General features: G+C 32.2%; 2 protein-coding genes across 6 annotated transcripts; both read right to left on the bottom strand.

Annotated features, from left to right (window-relative positions):
• Positions 1 to 484: 484 nt before the first annotated feature.
• LOC11436961 (transcription factor IIIB 90 kDa subunit) lies at positions 485 to 15,733 on the bottom strand. Of its 5 annotated transcripts, none has more exons than XR_005643133.1 (20): positions 15,529 to 15,732; positions 15,268 to 15,349; positions 13,996 to 14,068; positions 13,495 to 13,577; positions 13,315 to 13,391; positions 12,032 to 12,088; positions 11,825 to 11,937; positions 11,327 to 11,406; positions 11,104 to 11,190; positions 9,800 to 9,880; positions 9,565 to 9,726; positions 9,368 to 9,472; positions 8,888 to 8,954; positions 8,731 to 8,795; positions 7,254 to 7,334; positions 6,973 to 7,101; positions 5,219 to 5,305; positions 4,966 to 5,022; positions 4,372 to 4,672; positions 485 to 626 (listed from the first exon to the last, which is right to left on the bottom strand). XR_005643133.1 is itself a non-coding variant. In XM_039828083.1 (19 exons), exons 1-19 carry the CDS (start codon positions 15,588 to 15,590, stop codon positions 4,493 to 4,495), a joined length of 1,695 nt encoding a protein of 564 aa, XP_039684017.1. In that variant the 5' UTR covers positions 15,591 to 15,733; the 3' UTR covers positions 4,178 to 4,492. The 5 variants fall into 5 exon arrangements, 2 of the variants coding, with proteins under 2 accessions (XP_039684017.1, XP_024625179.1); XR_003006531.2 differs by lacking the exon at positions 485 to 626 and adding an exon at positions 2,787 to 2,921; XR_003006532.2 differs by lacking the exon at positions 485 to 626 and adding an exon at positions 2,794 to 2,921 and having other exon boundaries at positions 4,341 to 4,672.
• Positions 15,734 to 17,186: 1,453 nt separating this feature from the next.
• Positions 17,187 to 21,301, bottom strand: LOC11435915 (beta-glucuronosyltransferase GlcAT14A). The gene is made up of 4 exons (XM_003624672.4): positions 20,627 to 21,301; positions 20,339 to 20,414; positions 20,125 to 20,240; positions 17,187 to 18,026 (listed from the first exon to the last, which is right to left on the bottom strand). The coding sequence occupies exons 1-4, from the start codon at positions 21,117 to 21,119 to the stop codon at positions 17,512 to 17,514; spliced, it is 1,200 nt and encodes a 399-aa protein (XP_003624720.1). The 5' UTR covers positions 21,120 to 21,301; the 3' UTR covers positions 17,187 to 17,511.
• Between the last annotated feature and the right edge of the window lie 1,973 nt (positions 21,302 to 23,274).

Here is a 23,274-nt window from a genome sequence, read left to right as displayed (position 1 = left end):
TGAACTTACTAGGACGTGTGATGGAGTGATACCAGATGGATAAAAAAGACTTGCACTTAATTTTCATTGATTTGGAAAATGCATACGATAAAGTGGCTAGAAAGATTTTGTGGAAAGCTCAATAAATAAAATGGGTTAGAATTGCTTATATCTCAGGTATCAATGATATGTATGGGGGGCTACGACTAGAGTGCAAGGATGTATGGTGGGGAAACTAACAATTTTCTCGTAACTGTAAGATTGCACCATCGGTCAATCCTAAACCCTTACTTTTTTACTTTAGTTTTGGATGTACTTGAGAAAAAAAACACCCAAGAGTTATAGCCAAGTTGTATACATTTTGGAAATGATATAGTCATGTTTGGACAGTCGATGAAGGAATTAAATGGAAGTTGAAAACATGCCTTAGAAGCGCATGACTTCCGCATAAGTAGAAGCAATACATAAAATATGGAATGTAATTCCAACAAAATGCAAATCATTTCTAACTTAGAGGTGAAAGTTTGAGAACATATTAACAAACCAAAAAATTATATGTTGAAGTCTAGTAGTACTTTATGTCTTGTTTGGTCTCGTCTCTAGTGTCGTCCCGTCTCGTAGATCTGAGCTTGTCTCTCCTTCATTTCCTACAATAGTGTATTTACCAAACCAAAAAATTATATGTTGAAGTCTAGCAGTACTTTATGCAACATTAATCATACTATGTAGACAATAAAACTATGCATAACAGTTGGATCCGCACTACTAAGCATTTCACTTGGCCTGCACATAAATAAATGCTGTCCCATTTGAAACAAATATAAATGAAAAATGAGTATTAATTTGATTTGAATATGAATAAGTAGTAAACAATATAGACAAACGCATATGTGTATATATACCAATTATGACATTTCTTGATTCCTTGGCTTAAACAAAAGAAATACACATTATGTGTTCTGCTACTACATGAAAAAACATATAGATGTTTTGAGCTTTCGATAATAGTTAAGGGACCAGCCTGGAATAAGATGTTGCGAACTTCCTGTTATAGCCTTTGACGAAACCGTTGGAGTTGTGGCATGGAACAATAGAGCCATTTGGTCATAAAAATTTCATTTGGCATGCATAGGAGTCTTTTTGAATAAAGTAATTCTCTATTGTGAAGGATAAACCTTTCGTGGAGAGAATTCTCTCCTATTATCTTTTATCCTTTATCAATCTTTCAATAAAATCACTCATAGTTTTATACAAATCTGCTCATTTTTTATATAGTCTAACTTCCACATTATATAAGTGTAAGCAACACTAAAGCTCTGGTCATAAGTTTATAAAATGGGACAGGGCCAATTGGTATTAGTGTTAAGACTAGGAACACTTGTTGTACCAGAGAGCATAACTTCCTACATGATATGATTTTCTGAGATTCTATCACATTCTTCAAGTATACCAAATTTTAATTCAATTGGTTGTTACTGATAGGTCGAGGTCTAGTAGAAGACCACAAAGCAGCAACTAAAACATTATTTAATCTGGACATAACACTAAGGGAAGAGACAAATTCATCAACAAAGTGCATAACTAGAACTAACAAGAAGGTCATGACATATGCTACTGCTAACATCAACATTCTCCCTCTCTTCAAGAACCAAAAGTTTGAAAGGAAACAAAATCTAATAACCCCTACCCCTCCTACCACTCTTATGAACAGCTTTAAAATCAAATGTAACTGCGGTGACTAATCCCTTCAATATAACTAAGATCTATTTAAGGGTTTGACATCTCCCAACAAATGCTTCTTCATTCACATCGACAAGAATCAAACCTTAGACCAAATGGTTAAGGGATCCAAATATATTTTACTTTCCATAATTTATCACTATTGTTTTCTTCTTCCATCAAATAGTCTAGTAGCTATATGATCTAAGTGTGAGAAGTATGAAATCCGAAAATAGAACTTCAGTCCCTACATGACACGTAATCAATTTGTATTCGTCAGGTAATTTTAGCTCCATTGAACTAATCAATAGACTATTTGACAAAAAAATTAACGTTTCTCCGTCTATCACACTGGATCGACAACTTTTTTTATGGAATAAGTTTAAACGAGTTAGTAGAACTAGCATGCTTCATTAGAGTCCAAACCGATTTCAATATTTAAAGAACGTTTAGAGATATATCATCCACTAAAAAGATATCAATTGAAAACATGTCGTTAATTTAAGAGTTTTCTTTTTAATAAAATCTTAAGAGATTTATTTTATTTTATTTTGACATAACTTAACAGAGCATGTTAAAATACATCCATGATAGTAACTTTATATTAAGGCTAAAATATACTTTTGACCCCTACGTTTGGCTCCGTAGCAATTTTAATCCCCTATTAAAAAAAATCACTTTCCAACCCCCTAATTTTACCCGCTTTTGCAATTCATAGGCCCCTCTGATTTTGGCCAGGTCAAAGGCCATTGTGTAATTTAAAATTAAAAAAAAAAACAAAAAAAAGAAATTAAAAATAATTTCCCTCCTCACTCATCACTACTTCATCTTCTTTCTTTTTTTCTAGAAGAAAAACAACACCAACAACTCTCACCATTTTTTTTAAACCATCCAAAATCTTATACTTTTATTTTTCATTGCCCATTAAGGATTACAAAAAAGAAAAGCACCAGATAATAATTTCGTATCATCACACAGATTTTCTCTTAAAAGAAAACAAAAAGAAATATATCTCCAACAAGTGAAATATTCTTCTCAAAACCACAGAAGAAGTTCAACAAGACGAAGAAACATATGAGGAAGAAGAAAAATTATGAACCCCACTTTCATCTATGAGCAGTTATCAGCGTTTCTATGAACTGCAATCCATCGAATCTCGACACAAATTTCTCCGTCGTCGACGAAGATCTCTCATCATAGCCTCTTCTTTCAACTGTACCATCCTAAAAAAAAACACAAATTCACACAACAAAATTTAATACCATTCAAGAAAATTAAAGAAAATTCAGATCCAAGGCCAACTATTATTTCACAATCGGACCAACTTTTCTGACAACCACGGCACCAGAGTTCTACACTCCCGGGCCGAGAAAGTGATCCACGACCATATACTTATTTTCCTCCTTTTTCATGAGTTTTACCTTTTCTGTTTATGCATTTTAAATTTGTAATGAGGACACTAATTTTATTGGGTATTTTCAAGATTTTTGAAGATGATGAGAACAAAGAGAAGAGAAGGAATGGGGTTTATTAGCTGAGGGACACAATAACACTCATATTCAGTGTTTTAATCTTGACCCCTGATTTAATCCTATTCCTATCATTATTTTTTATTTAAATTTAATTCAATAATAGCCTTTGATTTGGTCAAAATCAGAGGGGGGCCTATAAATTGCAAAAGGGGATGAAGTTAGGGGATTGGAAAGTGATTTTTTTTTTTAATAGGGAGCCAAAATTGATACGCAGCCAAACATAAGGGGCAAAAATGCATTTTAGCCTAATTATAATGGCCAAAATAAAAATAAAAAATCTCTAGAAGCACGGATCGAACCCAAGTCATTTGGATAAAACATGAGCACTACACCACCGCCAAGCTACGCCATTATTATGTTGTACATCCGACAATATAAATATAAGACGGATAAACCTACCAACTTAAAAATTAATAGTGTTATACCCCTCAATTATTTTTTTTACCAAATATATATGTTTGAAAATTGATCACTGGTTGAAAGCTTATAGCATGTAGATTTTATCTATAAATTTATTAAAACAATCTGAAATCAATTAATATGTTATTGAAACACGTCAAGATTAACCTCTTAAGTACTATTATCGAACAGTGTTAATCTTGCGTATCAATAACATCAAATCATTTCAAATTGAAATAAAAATTTAAAGGACAATCTATATGATATAAACTTTCAGTCAGATGATTAATTTGTAAAAATATATGTCTGATAAAAATTTATTGAGCAGTATAACACTATCCATATTTTACACGAGTGTAATTAAATTTAACCAGACTCGCTGTTTCAAACACTTACCAATACCCCAACCAGATCAATAGCTGATCTGCATTTTAAAACCTTGCTAAAATTTAGTAAGAAAAAAAACCTATCTAAAATGATAGGAAAGACTTTCAGTGTCAACTGTGAGATTTTGTAGCTATCATATATATCTAATTTAGCTATTGACATGATTAAATGTACCATTTTTGTATTTCGATGAATATTTTTTGGTATGTAACGCAATATCTTAAACATTTTATGTCAAATGGAGTACCCCTACCAGATAACAGCTACCAAGATGAATCCTAAATAATACCTAACAATTTCCTGTTATAGGTTCATGTATGTTACCTATGATTAAAAATGGCGTGGAAAAACCCACCTATTCATGCCATCTCAAAATAGATGACAACTAAACATCCAAAGACTTCAACAATCTCCAGTTCCCCTGCCGGCAGCCATGTTGAATATGGATTGCAATAGAAACAGCATCAACCAACTAATCAGTAATAACCCTCATCATAATTATAACCATCTTCTTCAGGGAAATATGATTCATCCATATTTTCATTATTATACCAATCATTGTCACCATCCTCGAAATAATCCGCTGATCCCAGCTCATCATCGTGATTATCAGAGGCTAGATCAAATCTTACTTTCTTGGGATTACGTTCATCTGCCTGTAATATAGATTAATCATAAGAAAACAATTTCCAAAACAATTAACTGTTGATAATGTATATGTTGAAAAAAATTATTTTAAACATGTATAGTAAAAAACAAAAGCAATGTCATTAGATGGAACGGGTTTTAAGCTTCAACTTTTAAATGTTGATAACTTTCAAATGACAGAATCGATGGAACAGAATTTATGTTTCAGCTATATCATATGAATATTTGTTTCATTGGCAAAACTCAAGTGTATACAAATATACTCATGTTAAAAGGAAAAGAGAGTTCAAGAGCAAATTACTGGTTTGTCTTCAAATAATTTTGCAAAGTTATCCATATTGACTTTGTTACTGAGCCCCTGCAAATGATAGAAGTAAGCAAATATTGTTTGTAAATTAGTAATATATAAACAATTTCAGAAGATCTTATGTGTGTGAGCATCCGCTAATTTGCAAATGCCTAAAAAGACTAGAAGCCTAGAAGCTTTATAGTAATAAGTTTAGTAAATAAAACATCTAAGAAAATGCATATATAGTCTACTATTGAAAAAATACCTTTCTTTTCACCATTTGGCAAGCAGCCTCTACAGCAGATTGAGCAGGCCCTGATTTTTTTGCTTGTTGAGCTCGTCTCTGCTTTTCCTACAATAGTGTATATTTAACAAACCAAAAGATTATATGCTTGAAGTCTTGCAGCAATTTGTGCGACATTAATCATACTATGTAGAAAAACTATAACTAAGCATAACTATCGGATCGTACTACAGAAGCATTCCAGTTGGCCTATACATCCAAGAATAATGTCACATTTGAAACTAATATAGATGAAAAATGAGTATTAATTTGATCAGAATTCAAATTCAGTTCATTTGCCAAACATGTCACTGGGGAATAAACAAGAATATAAACAAGTTCTATGTATAGAAAAACAATTATATGTATATATAGCAATAAAGTCCTTTCTTGACTACTTAGCTTAAACAAAAGAAACACATAAGTTGTTTTGTTAATACACTCCTTAGTTTTGACACTTCCTTGTTTCATCTCACTTTTCTATTTTCTATGATTATTCAATTCATCATTAAAAAACATGGACATTGAGATTGAGCTTGGGATGACAGGTAGCAAACCAGCCTGGAATTAAGATGTTGCAAACTTCCAATTAGCCTTGGAAGAAGCTGTTTGAGTTGCAGCATGGAACTGAGCTACATGGTTTCTGAAATTAGTGCCGTACCAACATATGACGAAGCAAAATAAGAGAACAAATTGGCAGCACAGGGCAGCTGAAAGGCAACTTTAGAAAAAGCAGATACTACGGACGCAGCAAACAGAACTGGAGGATGATGGTCGTAAATGGTAGAGAACACGACTAAGGAACACGGAAAGGAAGAACATCTAGAAAATAGAGTTCTGGATTTTTTATGAAGTTTCATTATTTAGGATGGTACCACATGAAGTTATGGCTTTTAGTCTTTTAAGAGAGGGAGAAGAGAAAGAATAAAGACTTTGAATATGATTATGGTACAATATGATTGATAATTATTTGAAACAGAAGATTATGAACCAACACTATACAAACTAAGAATTATGGAAGCTAATGTTGAAAGATGATCTAACCTAAGATATATATATTTAAAAAAAAAAAAAAAACAACTAATCCTATGCGATAAACTAAGATATACAACAACAACCAAGCCTTATCCCACTAAGTGGGACCGGCTACATGGATCAAATTGCCATAATGTTCTATCATAAACCATATTTCGATCTCACTCATTAATCTTTAGATCTTTCTTAAAAAATTCTTAAGATACTCTAACACAGTATCCAAATATTTTATATAGTCTACCACCAAGTTGTTGAAGTGTAAGCGACGTCATAGGGCTAGTCATAAATTTATAACATGGAACCGGATAAATTGGTATCAGTGTAAGACTAAGAGTAGCGTAGGAATATCACATTCTTCAGTTCAAGTATTCCATATTTTAATTAAATTGGTCACAGATAGGTCAAAATCTAGTAGAGTAGACAACAGTTTTATAAATTGGAAAATCATATGCTAATTAAATGATGTGCTGAGAAAGCATAGATTATCTTTCCGGTTATCATGTTATTGGTACGAAGTTTCAACCGCCGTTTATGAGTGACTAATCTCTGTCATGGAACCTGTGCGGTACACAAGCTGGGTTCTACCCTCCCAACCGTTTTTAACATGATTAATGTAATCAGAGCTACAAATCTAACACCAGATTTCACAGAAAATTTTATATCAGAACTGATGATCTCACTAAAAATTGTTCAAAAAGTACCTTTCTTGTTTTTGCCACAGAAGCTGTGGTGGATTCATAAAGCTCTCTTGATTCTACAGGACAATTTTCCAAATTTGCTTCATAAATTTTCTTTTGAGCTGCTGCAGCTGCTTCCTTGGCTGCTTGCTCCTGAAAGAAAATATAAAGTCAAGTGAGATCCAGTGCACATGAACTCCAACGAAATACTAACAAGTAACAATTATGAGAGAAAGTGGAATAACTAACAGACTACTTTATCTGGCCCTATTAAAACAACAAATATTAAATAAAATTGTCTGTACCTCAAGATACTCGCGGTTCTGATTTTCCCATATTATCTTCCTGTACGACTTCTCTTCCTCATTGAAAAGGAACGCATCAACCTAAGCAGCATTTTGGCAGCAAGAATAATCAGTGTGTTTATGCATGACAATGATCTGATAGTATAATAGCGCAGAGCCGCAGACACAAACATGTGTTTGTGTGTGTAATACAAAGCAACATCAAGATGCAAATTTTCAAGGGCCTAGCAATAAACAGAGAAATAACTTTGACCAGGAGAAACAATAATCATTTGTGATTATCAACCAAACAAAATGAGCATAATTAAAGACCCATTTATTACAAATTATTAAAAAAGTGATTTTGATACTCAATAATTTAGAGATTAATTTTATAGATTTTTAAAAGAGCAAAAGCTGGTCTGTGTTTGTCTCTGAGGCTTGTGTACATGTAAAACAGTAAAGCACCCGTACTGATAGGGGTGTGCAAAAAAGAACTTGGTCAAGTGAGATGGAAGACAGAACTAGAAAAAGAAGAAGACAATAATTACAGACCACGATATCTTTATAAGTTTATGTTTATAAGGACTTCCTGATTAAGATTACCTCTTCGGTTTGCTCTACTAAGTGATTGGCCGATATCTCCACCAAATCGGACCTCAGACTGATTATATATAAAACAAATTGGATACATATGGTGTATATGGTGGCAGCTTGAGAGGGAGTCTTGATTATGGTAAGAATTATGATTATTAGGTTCAAATTATGATTTTGGGTGGAGATGTGGCGTCTCCCTCTCTTGTGGTCTTGGAATGTTGGCCCGTTATTTCTCCCAACACTCCCCGGACTCCCCAAAAATTGATATCGGAGCCTGCTCGGCTTGGTGAGGGAGCGGGAGTGGATCCTTGTATTGAAAGTCTTCCTGGTGGAGTAGTCAGGATGTGTGTTCCGTTGGTAATACCGCAGTGCAAGTACTGGATGTGGGAGCTCACACTTGTGAGGGAGATTGTTAGGTTCAAGTGCGAGTGGTTAAGTCCCACATCGACTATGAATGGGTTAAATGTTGGATATAAAAGAGAGGTGACCCATAGAGCTAATGCATTAAGGTTTTGGATGGAGATGTGGTGCCTCCATCTCTTGCGGGTCAAATTACCCAACACAATCAAACAGATCATGTTCAAAAACCAAAAATAGTTTTGACTAAACAATGCAACAGTCATTTGCAGTTCTAAAAGCAGAGGTGTATTTAGATAAACCAATAACAGTAAAACATTACACTTATTAATCACCTCTTGGTCATCAATATCAGAGAAATTTCCTGGATGGAGATGTGGTGCCTCCATCTCTTGCGGGTCAAATTACCCAACACAATCAAACAGATCATGTTCAAAAACCAAAAATAGTTTTGACTAAACAATGCAACAGTCATTTGCAGTTCTAAAAGCAGAGGTGTATTTAGATAAACCAATAACAGTAAAACATTACACTTATTAATCACCTCTTGGTCATCAATATCAGAGAAATTTCCTGATTCATCTTGAGCTTCCGTACTAGTGTCATCCCCTGAAATCATTTTTGAGAAAATTGAGAATTAATAGCTGAAAACTAAGGAAATCTAGATCCCTAGAGAGAGAAATAAGAGCAAGCGGCATTACTTTCTAGAACAGAGGCAGGAAAATCTTCTTTCTGTCCCTTGCATGCGCTATTTGATGCCTTCACCACCTAACCAAAAGAAGCAGGACGGAAAATATATTTGAATAGCATGTTAGTTTAAGGCCATTGTATGTTGTATGGAAAGAGAAAATGGAGTTGCCATTAAGTAGTTGGATGCCCATATATTCATTGGATTGAGAAAAGATGGTTTCACATAGGATAAGTATATTAAGAAAGAAAAAGCTTCTACTTGATCACAAATTTTTAAAAGCTTCTCATCTTATTTTGTTTATCCGACTTTTCTGATAATACCAATTTACAACTATAGAATTAGATAAAATATTTATCCTCTTTCTAAAAAAAAAAGCGCTAGTGACTATTCACACTCTTTTATTTATTTATATCAATTTAAAAGAGACATATCATGGATACTTAAAAATGAAATGAAAAACTACCCGAATTCCCAATCAAGGTATACTTACATCTGCATTTTCCTTAGAATTTGTTTTCTTGACTCTCTCTTGTTCAGCTCGCTGGAATGCAGGAGGGTCCAAACCACCACCAAATCCTCCCGAGACCTTATCAAACTGTAAATGTATCAATCAGATCAATAATAAACATTAAAAATCAGAATTGGTTCAAAACATGCAAAAACCTAGGCAAGAAAGAAACTACTAACATCCTTGTAACAAGTTTCACATAGTCCAAGTGCAAAATGGGGCACTTCCATTTCTTTGTGCTCACACACTAGAGGGGTTGAAGTAGATCCATTGAATTTACTGTTTGGCATTACAACCGGATTTTTTTCATTCTCTTTTGCCATTGCATTCAACTCCTCAACCTGCAACCGTAACAAATTGATGAAAAATTTGAAAACTGAAGAATGCAAAACTGTATATAAGTCAGACACATACTGTCAAGTTAGAAGAGTCTGTCATCTCATATTCTATCAATCGCTTATTCATCGTTTGCTCGCATATATGGAAGAGTCTTAGCTGCATTGCAAGTTAGAAAATCAACAAAAGACACCCATATAAAAAAACTGGAACAGAAAAAACAGAGCATGAAATAGTGGAAATTAAAAAATAAAACAAAAGCTAGGCTTAAAAAAGTGAAAATAAATTCAGCAATTGAAAAACAAAAACACTCATAACTAGAGAAGAAAAGAGAAAGAAGGGGGAGAAGAGATTGACTTCCCAATGTACAGGATAGTGATCAGAACGAAAAACAGAGCATCAGATTAATGTAACGTGAGAGAAGGAGAAAACAAAGATACCGCCGGAAAACGAACCAGGATCACTGGAGATGGAATTGCGGCGGAAGTTTGAGATGAAAGGCGGTGAGGGACAGAGTGAGAGAGCGCGCGAGAAGAAACGAGAAGTATTAAGCCCTAATGACTAATGTTTAAACTTGGTTTATTTTTAATTACCGAGAAATCCCGATAATACCCTCAAAATGCCAGTCTTTAAACTTTGATGATGGCTGTTTTGGAAATTTGGCTGGATAATAATAAAAGGTTCCACCTATTTCAAAAAACCAATCTATTTTAAAAACCCAAACTGATAAATTAATCTGGTGAAAGCATTGAATTGGTGGGTCATTGGTTGAACTAAATCACATGATTGATAATCCGATCCAAGTTTAAAAAATTCTAGAAAAAATTATGACAACCTTGATACCTTAAAATTAAAAATGATGCTAAATTTATTTTTTACCTTGTCTTAGAAAAGTAAGATATGACATTTTTTAAGGGAAAAGTTGAATTTTAATATTAATAACATTGTAAATAAAAGAAGAAAATTGGTTTATATAAAACTGTCAAAAAATTTGGTTCATATAAATTAAAGATAAATCTCATATATTATAATCGGTAAAGAAAAATATTTGTTAGTTATTACAAAAATGTAACCTTTATATATTTATATAATTGCATTAAAAAACAAAAAGCGGTTGCTATTGTGGTGGTTTGCTAAACACAAGGAGAACTTATGGTCACAAGTTCGAACCTTGGAGAGGTCAATTTTTGAAATAAAATTTAGGAAAATAAAAAATAAAAAAATACTTTAGCACAATGAACATAAAGTTGATTAGTCTAATTTTATATTGATTAGATTTTATAATTTCACAAACATTTTTATTTTGTTTGAGTTAAAGTTGTACGATTTTAGAAAAGACTATAATCATAGAAAGAAAGAAAGAAAGAAAAGATGTAACTTACAATATCTCGCTTGGAGACTTTATGACCATGTGCATTAGCAGAGGTGTATAATGCAGCAGCAAATAATCCACCAGGTTTCCTCCCTGTCTGTTTTCAAACGTTAGTTAGCAATGCAATGTCTAAATGAGGAAAAATAAATCACATTTTGCTTTCAAAACTAATGTTTTGCATCGTAAAAAAAAATCAAAAACTGAGTAAAAATATCAGATAAAAAAACAGTCACCTGCAACCAGTCACGGTTCATTTGCGCAATAATGTTCAGTGCAGTTGCAGAGACAACCCCATTTCTATGGCCAAGCAAATCTACATGTAAGTCAATCCAATAAATAATAATGACTCCTTTCTCAACACAAAAAAAACAATGCGATAGAAAATTGAAATGAAAAATGATAAAACCTATTATAAAATTCTCATATAAATAAAACTAGATGAATATTTTTCCATACTGGATCATACAAGTTAAATTGTCGTTATATATTTCCACTTTTATCAAATGAACACTTAATTTAAAATATAAAATAATTGTCTCGACTAAAAGTAACTTAGGAACATTTTCAAATAAACAAGATGATAAAAATGTCTGTCTATTTTCTGAAGTGTGAAAAAAATTGCACTGGTCTACTGTATATAACCTGTCCTGCAAGGCAACCAGACTATCCATCCTATGCACCAAAATTTCACTTATCCAATTAAACAAACTGAACTAAAGCTGGATACTTACTACTAGTATATTTATGAAGATAAAGAGAAGGATCGATAGGCTTTTTAACAATTGGATGATTGTCAAGCCTTAACACTTCACAAAGCTGCAAATAAACTCCTCCAAGCTCATAACTGCACAACAAAGCCATACAAACAAGATTCAGAAACACAGCAGAAAAACATTGTCATATAAGTAAACCAATAAGAAATGAGAAAGCTTACTCACACATTTATCCTTAAATTGTTTGAAAACTCAATAAGAAAGTATGGCTTTTTATTTTGCCTGCAAGAAGAAACATAATTTGAGCACGAAAAATAAAATATTAATGTTGAATTTCAAAATTCAAACACTATTTATACAGCGCTATCCAATAGAAATTACTAAAAAATCAAAATATTGAACAGATCAGTGTTATCCTCCGTATATATTAGAATTTCTACTTTGATGATTCAGTGAGAATCTTAGACTGAATAATGTAAATCTTTCTCAATTGATTTCAGTTAGTTACACGACGGTGATCAATCATTTATCGATTGAACTATGTAGCTCCAGAAGGTTCTAGCCAACTGACAGCTGTCCGTTTGTTAGTTGCAGCTAGTGACAGAGTATAAAAACAGTTACAAGAGTATTTATCTACTGTGGTAGGGTCTATGGTAGTATACTGAACAGTAGGAAGCCTAATAATTGAATTTTCTCCCACAAAGCGCTGGGTGTGATGAATAACGCGCAGTGCTTGGAGCCAAGGTCCTCAAACCTTGAAGGTGGCAGAGCCTTAATCATATGGCCTTTAATAGTATACAATCTGAATATGGTCTTAACCTATAAAATGGGCCTTAGTTTGCTTCCTCAGCACATTCTGTTATATAGTCTTAACATAATATAACTGACATGTGTGTGCTGGAAAGTAGAAACTCGTCTATAGCACAGAGAGTTCTTATTTCTCTCGGTCTCTCTCATAATAATTTCTCTCACTTTCCTTTAATTTCTCAACTTGTAGTTCTACTAAGCAACCTCTGACACTTTTCCTACATCAGTACAGAATTCATCCATAGATTGGAATTTGAAGCTCAAGTATTCATTTTGAATGAACTTGAACATAACTATCTAGCTTCGAATTTCAACTTCTACCTTGACTACATGCACCCTAATCTAAAATATTGTCTATTGAATCTAGAAAAATAAAATATGAAATATACACAACACAAACATATGACTTATGTCCAAACAAATATACAACTTTGCACCTGCAGGCAGCCTATCAGGTATATTAAACTAAGAAAATGAGATGCAAGTTTAATATTTGAAGTAAGCAAGTGATAAAATAGGTTTGAAATTTCTATCAAGATTATTATCTGTCTATTTGATCAGATTACAAAAAGGGATCTTCAAAATTTTCACATCATGTAGACTGTAGTAATTTATTGCCACTGGAACTATAAGATGATAAATGTACGAAGGTTATTGCAGATACAGCTTGATGCAAAACCGATGCATAAAAGATTCCATACCGGAATGCAAGATAAAGACACGCAGCCCGTACTTGCTCTGATTTACGTCCTCGGGTGAAATTTTTTGCAAGTGCTATCTTCAATAGAAAACTAAAGGATTAGTTAAATAAAGAGAAAACCATTTGATTTGATATTACATAGAAAGCAAGGACATGGATGAAATTGAAAATATTAACATACTTCATAGAAGGCCCTAGCTTGGCGGACCACATCTCCCTCACTTACTCCAAGGCTGAGACTTAAATATTCCATTTCCTTAGAAGCTGTAAGCCAAAGAAAACTGGCACATGTGAATATAAATAGTCGCATGTATGAAATTATCCGTGGTAACTATTTAAAGATAAGGTATAAAAGGACAACTATCCAAACTTCCTTTTTATTGCATTGGCTACTAAGAGCACTATTGGAGTATACCTTACTTGACTAATCTTAATATGGATATTAAACACTAAACTTATTATTGGACGACAGCTTTGAAATTTTTGAGGAATGGCCAGAAGAAAAGTAGCAAAACTTGACATATTCAACACTAACATAGTAACAAGTTCAATGACTCTCACGTAAGTTATATCATGCCAAATAAGAAAATCAATTGATATTAAACAACACAACATTTTGGAAGCCATCACATCAATTACATCCTGTATTTGGAATCAGTAATGAGGTTTAACAAATATATACCTCTATATAAAGTCCTTTTACGTGAAGCATCTAACTCCTCAACTGCTTTTACCAAATTTCCCGATATTTTGCTCTATTAAACACAAATAAGGAAAACCGTAATAAAATACATAACAAAAACTGGAAGGTAGGGTGGAAAAAAAAGCAACGGACAAAAATGCTCATAGAAAACACAATCAAACTTGTCTTTCCCATGGGTCACCAATAACCCGGAAACCTCAGTTGAAAACACCAGACCTAATAATAAAGTTATAACATTCTCTTTTGATATAGTAAAGTGCGACGAGATTTGTTATGTTGCATTTCAAAGAAACTCTACTATGAACTTTGAGGAACTTGGATATCCCTATTTTCCTTAAGCACGCGACAGCGTCATGTTCTACAAGATAAACACATTCCCCTATTTAAAAGACCTGGCATCACCTGTGCAGAAGCACATCAACCTAGATTTGGATCCCCTGCATGTGCAGCGTAGTGGTGACTATCTAGCTTCGCAATCCAAAGGAACAAGCTTTTGAATCCCTACCCAGGAATATATGTCCTAGCGCTTTCCCCTCCTCCTAAATAAACGAAGAAAAAATAATATAATCCCTCCTCTACTTAAAAAGAAAGAGTTTAATTTTCACAAACTGCCGGTGTAAAATAGTTTACACTGTCAGCACATCAATCACTAAAACTATTATGTCCATGAGACATTGGAGATGATTATGATAAAATTCAAACGTTTCTAATAATCTGACAGTTGTGATTGATTGACAGGGTGAAAACTCTTTAATCTAATGCATCGACAGTGTAAAAGTTATACACTGTCATCCATTAAGAAACCACCAATCTGCCATGTGATACAACTTATTTCAAAATGAGTTTAATTTATATACACCGTCAGTGTATGAAAATGTTATACATGCATCCAATAATACGTTGTCACATCAATTAAAACTTTTGTACACTGACGATGTATATAAATTAAACTCTTTCAAAATATTATGTGATTTGACAGACTAAAAGATGTTCAATGGATGTCAGTCAGTATAAAACTATTTTACACTAACAATGCATCTTCAGTCTTCTCTACAACTACTTTTCCTTTCGCTCTAACCATACCCGCAAATTAAACTTAAACCGCAAGCAATTAAAATCCCCATTATCCCTTTACACTAGCAACTTATATCTCCTTCCCATAACACTACATCATCAATTTGATTTTTAACCTCAAATTCCTCTACCCTAAACAAAAACAAAAAAAGCCCATACCCTAAAAACTTAAGTTACCTGTCCGGCGGAGTTTTTAGTAAAAGTGGGCTCCTCAGTTAAAATCTGATCTTCCAACACTTTCCCACAAGAAGTACAAACCCTGAAAAGTAAAAAAAAAAGAAAGAAAGAAAGAAAAAAATGAATACAGATAAGAAATTTTCAGTTTCACAACACATTCGAAATTGAACAAGCATAACAGGTAATAACAGTAACAGAATGTAGAAATTGAAATAAAAAGGTGAATTGTTGGTTGAATTAGTGTGAAAGAGTGATAGTTACAAGTAACATTCTTCGTGTAGCTCAGCGCGAACGTTTTTGACGCAATGATCGCAGTAAACCATTGTGCTATGAGTTGAAGAAAACGAATCTAGAGAGTGACTGAGATTGTGAATTTGAAGAAAATCGGAGAGAGAGTTGAAATTGTGGATTGTGAAGGAGTTTCAAGTTTTGTTTGAATTGTTTGTTAGTTAGGGTTCATCGTTGGGTGTGCATAAATAAGCCGCCAAATTAATTAATTTATTAATTATAATTTTCAACGATCACGCCGAAAATTAACTGAAATGAAATTATTTACACAAAAAGACAAAATTGCACAAATTATAAATAGACTTGGGGTGCAAGATTCGTTTTTTATCTTTAATTTAATATTCATATATTTAATTAATATTTTTTGACGTATTTAATTAATATTTCATGAAGTTATCATTTTTCTCTCAATGTATTTTTAGGAGGTAGATAATGTGATAAACACTACTAAAACTTACACACAATTATGTCGTACAGTCTTTGTCTCTTTGGATTCAAATCAAATGAAGACGTTTAACTTAACAATTTTAACGTTGTCAATTGAGTTGAATTTTATGGGGTTTTTTTCTCATATCATATCATGTACAAGAAAATTACCCATATAATATTAATTGAAAAACTTAAATATGGTTTTTTATGTTATTTTATATTTGCAAATCAGGTCAATCATTAATTTTAACAAATATTAAATAAAAAATGTTAACCAGTAACTTTAAAGTTGGTTAAAGATTCAAAAATAATACTATTTATGGTATTTTTCTCAAAATATTATTATGTCCGCACTTTAAAATGTTATGGTACAATGTTGGTACCATAACATTATGGTACCAATTTTAACAAATATTCAACAAATATTCTTATGTAAATATTTTTGAACTTTAAAGATTCAAAATATTATTATGTAAATATTATTATGGTACCAATTTTAACAAATATTCAAAATCTTAAAATATTATTTTACCATATATTTTTTAATATTTCTCAAAATATTATTATGTAAATATTATTATGGTATTTAATTATTAGTTAAGAACCATACGAAAAGCACCTAAGGAATTGTACCTAAGTTTTCTCCTTAATGTTATTATTAGTATTGGTTGTAGGTAGTATTAATTGAAATATTCGTATTTATTGGAAGAATAGGTAAAAAGAAAGTAGATGAGTTGGTTAGTCGGTTAAAGAGTGAGAGAAAATAATGTTTAGGAATAAAATAGAGTTCTTAGAGAGAAAAAGAAAGTAGAGTGTGAACGGAGGTGGATTAGAAAATTGGGTAGAAAAGATGTGTAGTTAGTAAGCTGAGTAGTGTTTTAATGATTTAAGTAGAAGGAGATGTGAATAGCTAGGTGATGTAGTTACATAGTAACAAATTTTAGAGGTACAAATAATAATCTCAAAAGATTAGTAACAAACTTATAATACACATAGTAATCTAAAAAGATTGGTAATAAACTTAAATTAGAGCTTATAAATAGAAAAGATAATTAGAGAAAAAGGGTTACAATAAAACAAAACTGAGAAAAGATTAAGGATCAAAGGAAAACTAGGGGTTGTGGAGAAAAGAGATAAGGAGACATAGCGAGAAGAACCTAGAGAGAGATTTCAACGGTAGAAATTCATCTATTCTGCAAAACTAGAGATAAGGGGGAGTGTTTATTCATTTATAAGGGTTGCGTATTTATGTGGGTAGTGAAGGGTTCTATTCATTGTTCCCACCCATAATTGTAGAGCAAATTAACAAAAATCAAAACTGAAAACAAAAAAAAAAAATCAATTATCAACCTAATATTTTGTATATTGTCTTTACAAGTGATCAATTAAATGGAAATCAAATGGTTACCTACACTTGCAAAAAAAGTGCTTGGACTTTAGACGAGACAATACCGATCTCAACCAGCTAGCTTAATCAAAGGTCTCAAACTTGAGCGGTGTGATACCCGATTTATATCAAAAAAATGTTTACCTACACTGCATTTGGCGAAAAAATTTATCCATGAGAATTTTGTTTAACAAATTCTTGAGCCTTCTTGAGCCAGGACCAGGTTTAAGCAAACCATAATTCTCAGCTCTCAAACCTGAACATGCTTTGTTCCTTCCACCCTGAGAACACCACCCTCCAAAAGAAAATCCCCCCTTATACCTCTTCAGAAGATCTCTATCAATTTTATCAAGAACAATATTATTTCTCTTGAATTTTCTAGCGAAAGGACGGCTACTCAGAACCATTTTCCTATAATCTTTAAGTCCTAGAGACCTAGGGTGTTGTTTTGGAGGATTGTCCCAAGTAATGTAGTGAAGATCATGGTTGGCAGTGGTGTTCTTGTACTCCTGTGAGTTGCATATTACTGTTTGGAAATATCCTTCTGGTGATGAGACAAAGTTAGTGTAGTAGAGGAGTAGAGTCCTTGGCAGATTTTCCCATCCCATGATGCAATACTCAGAAAATGATCTTGATACTATTGTCCATGCTGAACCTGAATTTTGTAAATATTGTAGATGCAATTTTAGAGGTCTAGTATAATATGATGTAATGCGATGATATATATATATAATATAATGTCAATAGTTTGTTCCATTGCCTTGGCACAAAATCAAGCTAACATAATGTTTCAGAAGTGTACCCCACATTTTTAAAAAAAATCATAATGTGTGAGTGGGAGAAGAAATTCACTATATAGATAATAGGTTTTTTCTAGATTACTTTTGAAGAATGGTGGGTAATTTACCCACCAACCAATAAAAATGAGCAATTTGTTGATGGAGTCAAGATAGTTCATGGATACCACTTAAAAATGTACTTATGTGGCTAATGTGTATTGGTTAGGGTAAATTACACACAATATTTTATATAGAAAAATAAAATGATTACCAGAAAAGTTTTTTTATTCTGTGTTTGAAATTGAGACTGACCTAGTAAACAAAAACAAAAGAAAACAAAGGGAAAAATGTACTCATTATTAAGACATTATTATGTATGCACCGTTTATGTATGTATGCACCATGTTCCTCTACAAGTATGAAGGCACGTGAATTGCTAGAATCATTCAAGAAATTAACTAAAATAATGATGGCACCATGTGCATCCACTAGAAATGGACACTGCACACTGCACAACACCATCACCATCACCATACCATATGTACATGGATTCTCATCTGCTTTATTTTCAAGTAAGTCACATGTGTATTTTACTTACTATTTTCCAATTTAAGGAAGCACTTAGACCATCAGAATGCCAAGGTCTTACTCAAAAGTCGCATCTCATTTATTTGAGAGTCTCACGTATTTTAATATTAAAAAAAATGATGACATAAGTGATTACCGGATCTTATTTAAGAAATTTATGTGAGGTGCTGAATTGGAGAGATCGGATGCTTATTATTAAGTATTATTATTAAAATATTATAAATGAGTTATGTCTACATATAGAACTCATTTATGTACTAAAAATGAATTTCTATGTTATGGATGCTCTTTTTTTTGAAAGAGTAAATTTTATTAAACAACCAGATCCCTGCTCAAGACGAACAGAGATCGGTGAAACTGAGAATACAAACAAACGGCGCTGAATATAGGCGGAACATCGAAAGTAAACACCCTAAAAACACTCATGAGGACAACACCCACCAAAATACCTATCACCGCCTAAAACCGACTCCTTCACAAAAAACGACCTCTGTAAAAATGATATCCAACACTACTCATCGTCACTACTCACCCCAAAGAAAAAACACCCCTAAAAATAAATTCTCGAACCTAAAACACCAAAGCTGAGCCATCTCCGTAAATTTCTTTATTCAATTTCTTTATTCTCAGGCCTAATAATTCGAAGGTTATATCACATCTCAATTTTCTATTCAATTAATAATTTATATGTAAATGTGCTTATATAGTGCCCACACCACATTTTCCCTAAAATTCATCATGCAAGAGTTGATGAGAATAGATAAATACTAATCTTGGTGGGTAAGAGGAGGTTGTGGGTTTTAAACTTTCAGGCACTCAACTACATAGTTAGGTAAAATTTCTTGATACCACAACATTAAACACATGAATGCTCAACAGCTACCACCTAGCTACCATTAAATTACCTTCCATGACTAACAGACAACTTGTTGAAAGTGACATTTTCTTTAGCATCCAGAACAATATTGATAGTTTAATCCTTAAATCTCTAAATTCAACCATAACACGTACGTAACTTCTGAATTATATCATATTTAAATGTTCTAATCTTAGTGACATAAATGTTAAACTAATCTATAGACTATACGAAATAAGCAAATGCAAGAGGTGAAATATAAAATATAGATAAGATGTCAATTATGTTCTAATAAGGGCATTAACCAATTAACCAAATGACAATAAACTATGACATTGATTCATTAACATATATTTTGTGACAACTCATGGTTACACTAATCATATTTTATAGAATCACATGGTCCACTAGCAAAAAAGATAAGATAGCATGAGTGAAATGAAGGAAACAAGAGGAAAAGCACTTGCAAACACACAAAACATACATTGGCAAAGTCCAAAGTAAGCTAAGAGGTTGAAGGGAGATTAAACCTGTGTATAGTTTGAAAGATGTTGGCAAATTCCTTTGCTTAATGATCCACCAAATATCTGATTTATTGAGGCTATAAAGTCCCGGATCTATAATCATTGGCTTCCCTCTCTTATTGCTAAAATTGGTTATAAAAAAAAAAAAGACATGAAATTAGTACAAATCACAATGCATATGAAAATAGAAAATCACATGAATGAACAATATTCCACTCACAATTTCCAACCCAAACGACTACTATGTTGTATGAAATTAATATCCCTTGGCACCTCAGAAAAAACTTGGATCAGATCTGAAAATTCAAAAAAGGTTCATACTAATTTAAATCAATCATTAACAAATGCAATCAAATCACCATAGTTAAGATCATTTCACAAATCCAATAAAATAATGAATGAGCACCAAATATGTAGCATCTTAAAAAATGTTACACTTGAAATTAAATACACACACATAGATTGATTTATGCAAATGTCATATAGTAATTAAGGACACTCACCATACCATCTTGTGTAACCAATGGATAATCAGAAGCACTAAGATTAATAAACCAATCCCAATGACATGTCTTAAGAAGCATTGCCATAGCATGAAGAGTAGTTGCAAGCATAGTTGGTCCTCTATAAGTTACCAAATTAGGCTTCCCAACAATCCAAACATTCCCAACTTGACTAAAAACAGGATCATTAGCCACATATTCTGCCACATCTTTATGTTCTGCATCTGGAGCACCATAATCCATGTGAATTAAGTAGTAGTTATTTGGATGATACAACACTTTAAGCAACCTTTTGAGCTTCAAAGTATCACCTTTGGATGCAGAGATCAAGTAAGCAAAAGTAATTGGGTATGTTATGTTGGTTCTTAGGACATTGAAGTAGTCCATAGCACTAGGTTTCAAGGTTGAGATTTGAAGGGTTAGTCTTGTTGGGATGAAGAGAAAAAAGAATAATATTGAGGTTACCATGAAGGTAAACATGAATATTTTGATGCCCATTTGAGAGAAAATTGCAAAAATAAAGAGAGAGGAAAATTGTGGGAGAGAGAGTGAGTTGGTTGAAGAAGAGGGAGAGAGTGTTGTATTTTTCAATGGTTAATTTAATTTAATGATGCAAATTTTGTTGGGGTGTGAGGATATTATAGTGTGAGTGGAATTAGGAATAGTGTGCTTTACATATTGTGAGTTTTTTTTTCTCTTTGAACACAAGGACACCATTTGTCAGTAAATTGTCGGTTGAGACAAGAAGTGGTAGATTCTGGTGAGGTGCAACTTGCATTGCACTCATTATAATTATTGCCACTATTATTTTTAGGTTTAATTACCTTTTTATTTAATTGATATCGGATTGATCATCTAACTAAAAATTAATTTATTTCGGTCATTTAAGTTTCTCATTGTTACTACATTAGTCATTTATGTTAATTTTGTTCAAATAAACGTTAGGGTTGGTGTTATGTGGGTACCTGACCTCCTGTTTCACACATATGAACCATAACAGTTACCAATAATATCAGTCATTATTTAATCATAATACCTTAACAAGACATAGGACCAAAATGATACTAATAAATAAAGTTAGAGGACCCACATAATACAAACTCTAACGTTTATTTGAATAAAACTAACAGAAATGACTAAATGTAGTAACGGTGAGAAACTTAGAGGACCGAAATAAATCAATTTTTAGTTAGAGGACCAATCCGATACCAATTAAATAGTTAGAGGACCAAAAAACTAATTTAACTTTATTTTTATTATCAAATCATTATAATCTTGTCCCAGTTGAGTTTTTTTTTCCTTTTTCCTTACTTTTTATTTCTGTTTTTCTCATTAGGATGATGCTTAAGTAGTTCTTCCTTATCTTAGAATTATGGAAAGTAGTTTAATTATCAACTTTCTATAATTTCAATTCTTAATTTTTGCAATGGAATTTTATTGCATTCTAATTTTTTATTTTATTTTTTTTTGCATAATTTTTGTTTCTATTTCTTTTAATAACAGAAATACCATGTCGAAATAAAATAAAGCAAAAATAGTTAAAAATACAGACACAACATCCACATAAACTAAGTAACACATCAGATGAATTTCGAGTTTAAATTCAAGAAATCTTACTGTAAACAGATAATACACCATTTTCATCTAAATATAAAAAAATTATTTAATTTCCAAGGTAACCCGTTAACATATTAGAATTACCTTAGAATTCAAATGAAAACTTTTTTACATTGGATGAAAATGGGATGAATCAATCAATATACAATAAAAGGCACGATGATGAGAAGTATGTGATTGTCTTTGTTAAAATATTAACGCAGCTATTGCTAGATGCAATCCCGTGTTTTGATCTTAGAGCTTGTCTATTACTAGATATTCGTAACACGACTTTGATATAGTTGTGGTGTTTTTAAATTGGTAGTTCTTTCAAGTTCTAGACTACCTCTCCTCTTGATACTTCGAGCACTAATAAGATTGGACATTGATTTAGTATTGCCACAAACCTTAATTTTGATGTTTCTTGAAAACAATGAAGTTGCACCAAAGTTTAATTAAATAGAAAAAACAACGGAAACACGTAAAAACTGAATGGTATTTTGAAACCAAACAAATGGGTTAATTTAAAATATTTTTCTCCTAATGTTTGTTTCTTGTTTAGTTTTTTGTATTATTTTCTTACAAAGATGTATATTTCTCTAGTTCGATGGAAAATGCAAAGTTACATGATGATAAGGTAAACAGTATTTGTGTGCTGGTTAATTTTTTTAAAGAAGAAAAAGAAAAAAAGACTTTTGTTTTTGTATATTTTGATAAATTAAAAGACAATGATTTGTAAAAGAAAAAAGATATTGAATGGAAAAAATATACTATGATGAGCTTGTATGATTTTTTTTTGACGTGATTTTATAATTGTTGGTTATTATATAAATTGTATTTTACATATTTGCCCTTTAGTTTCACTTATTTTAATAAAGGAAAGTTGGAGAGTTTTGTACAAACAAAGAAGGTGTTCAATGCTAAAACACACCTTCACCAAAATTGAGTATATTAGAATTATTAGAATATATTTAGTCAAAAAAATTTAGTTTCTTTTTTAATGGCAGCATAGATTTAGATTAATGATCAAAACTGAGTCAAATAAATAGAAAATAGG

This window comes from Medicago truncatula, chromosome 7, assembly GCF_003473485.1.
Source record: "Medicago truncatula cultivar Jemalong A17 chromosome 7, MtrunA17r5.0-ANR, whole genome shotgun sequence".
NCBI lineage: Eukaryota > Viridiplantae > Streptophyta > Magnoliopsida > Fabales > Fabaceae > Medicago > Medicago truncatula.
Note: the sequence above shows the minus strand (reverse complement) of the source record. Positions and strands in the feature narration are given on the sequence as shown.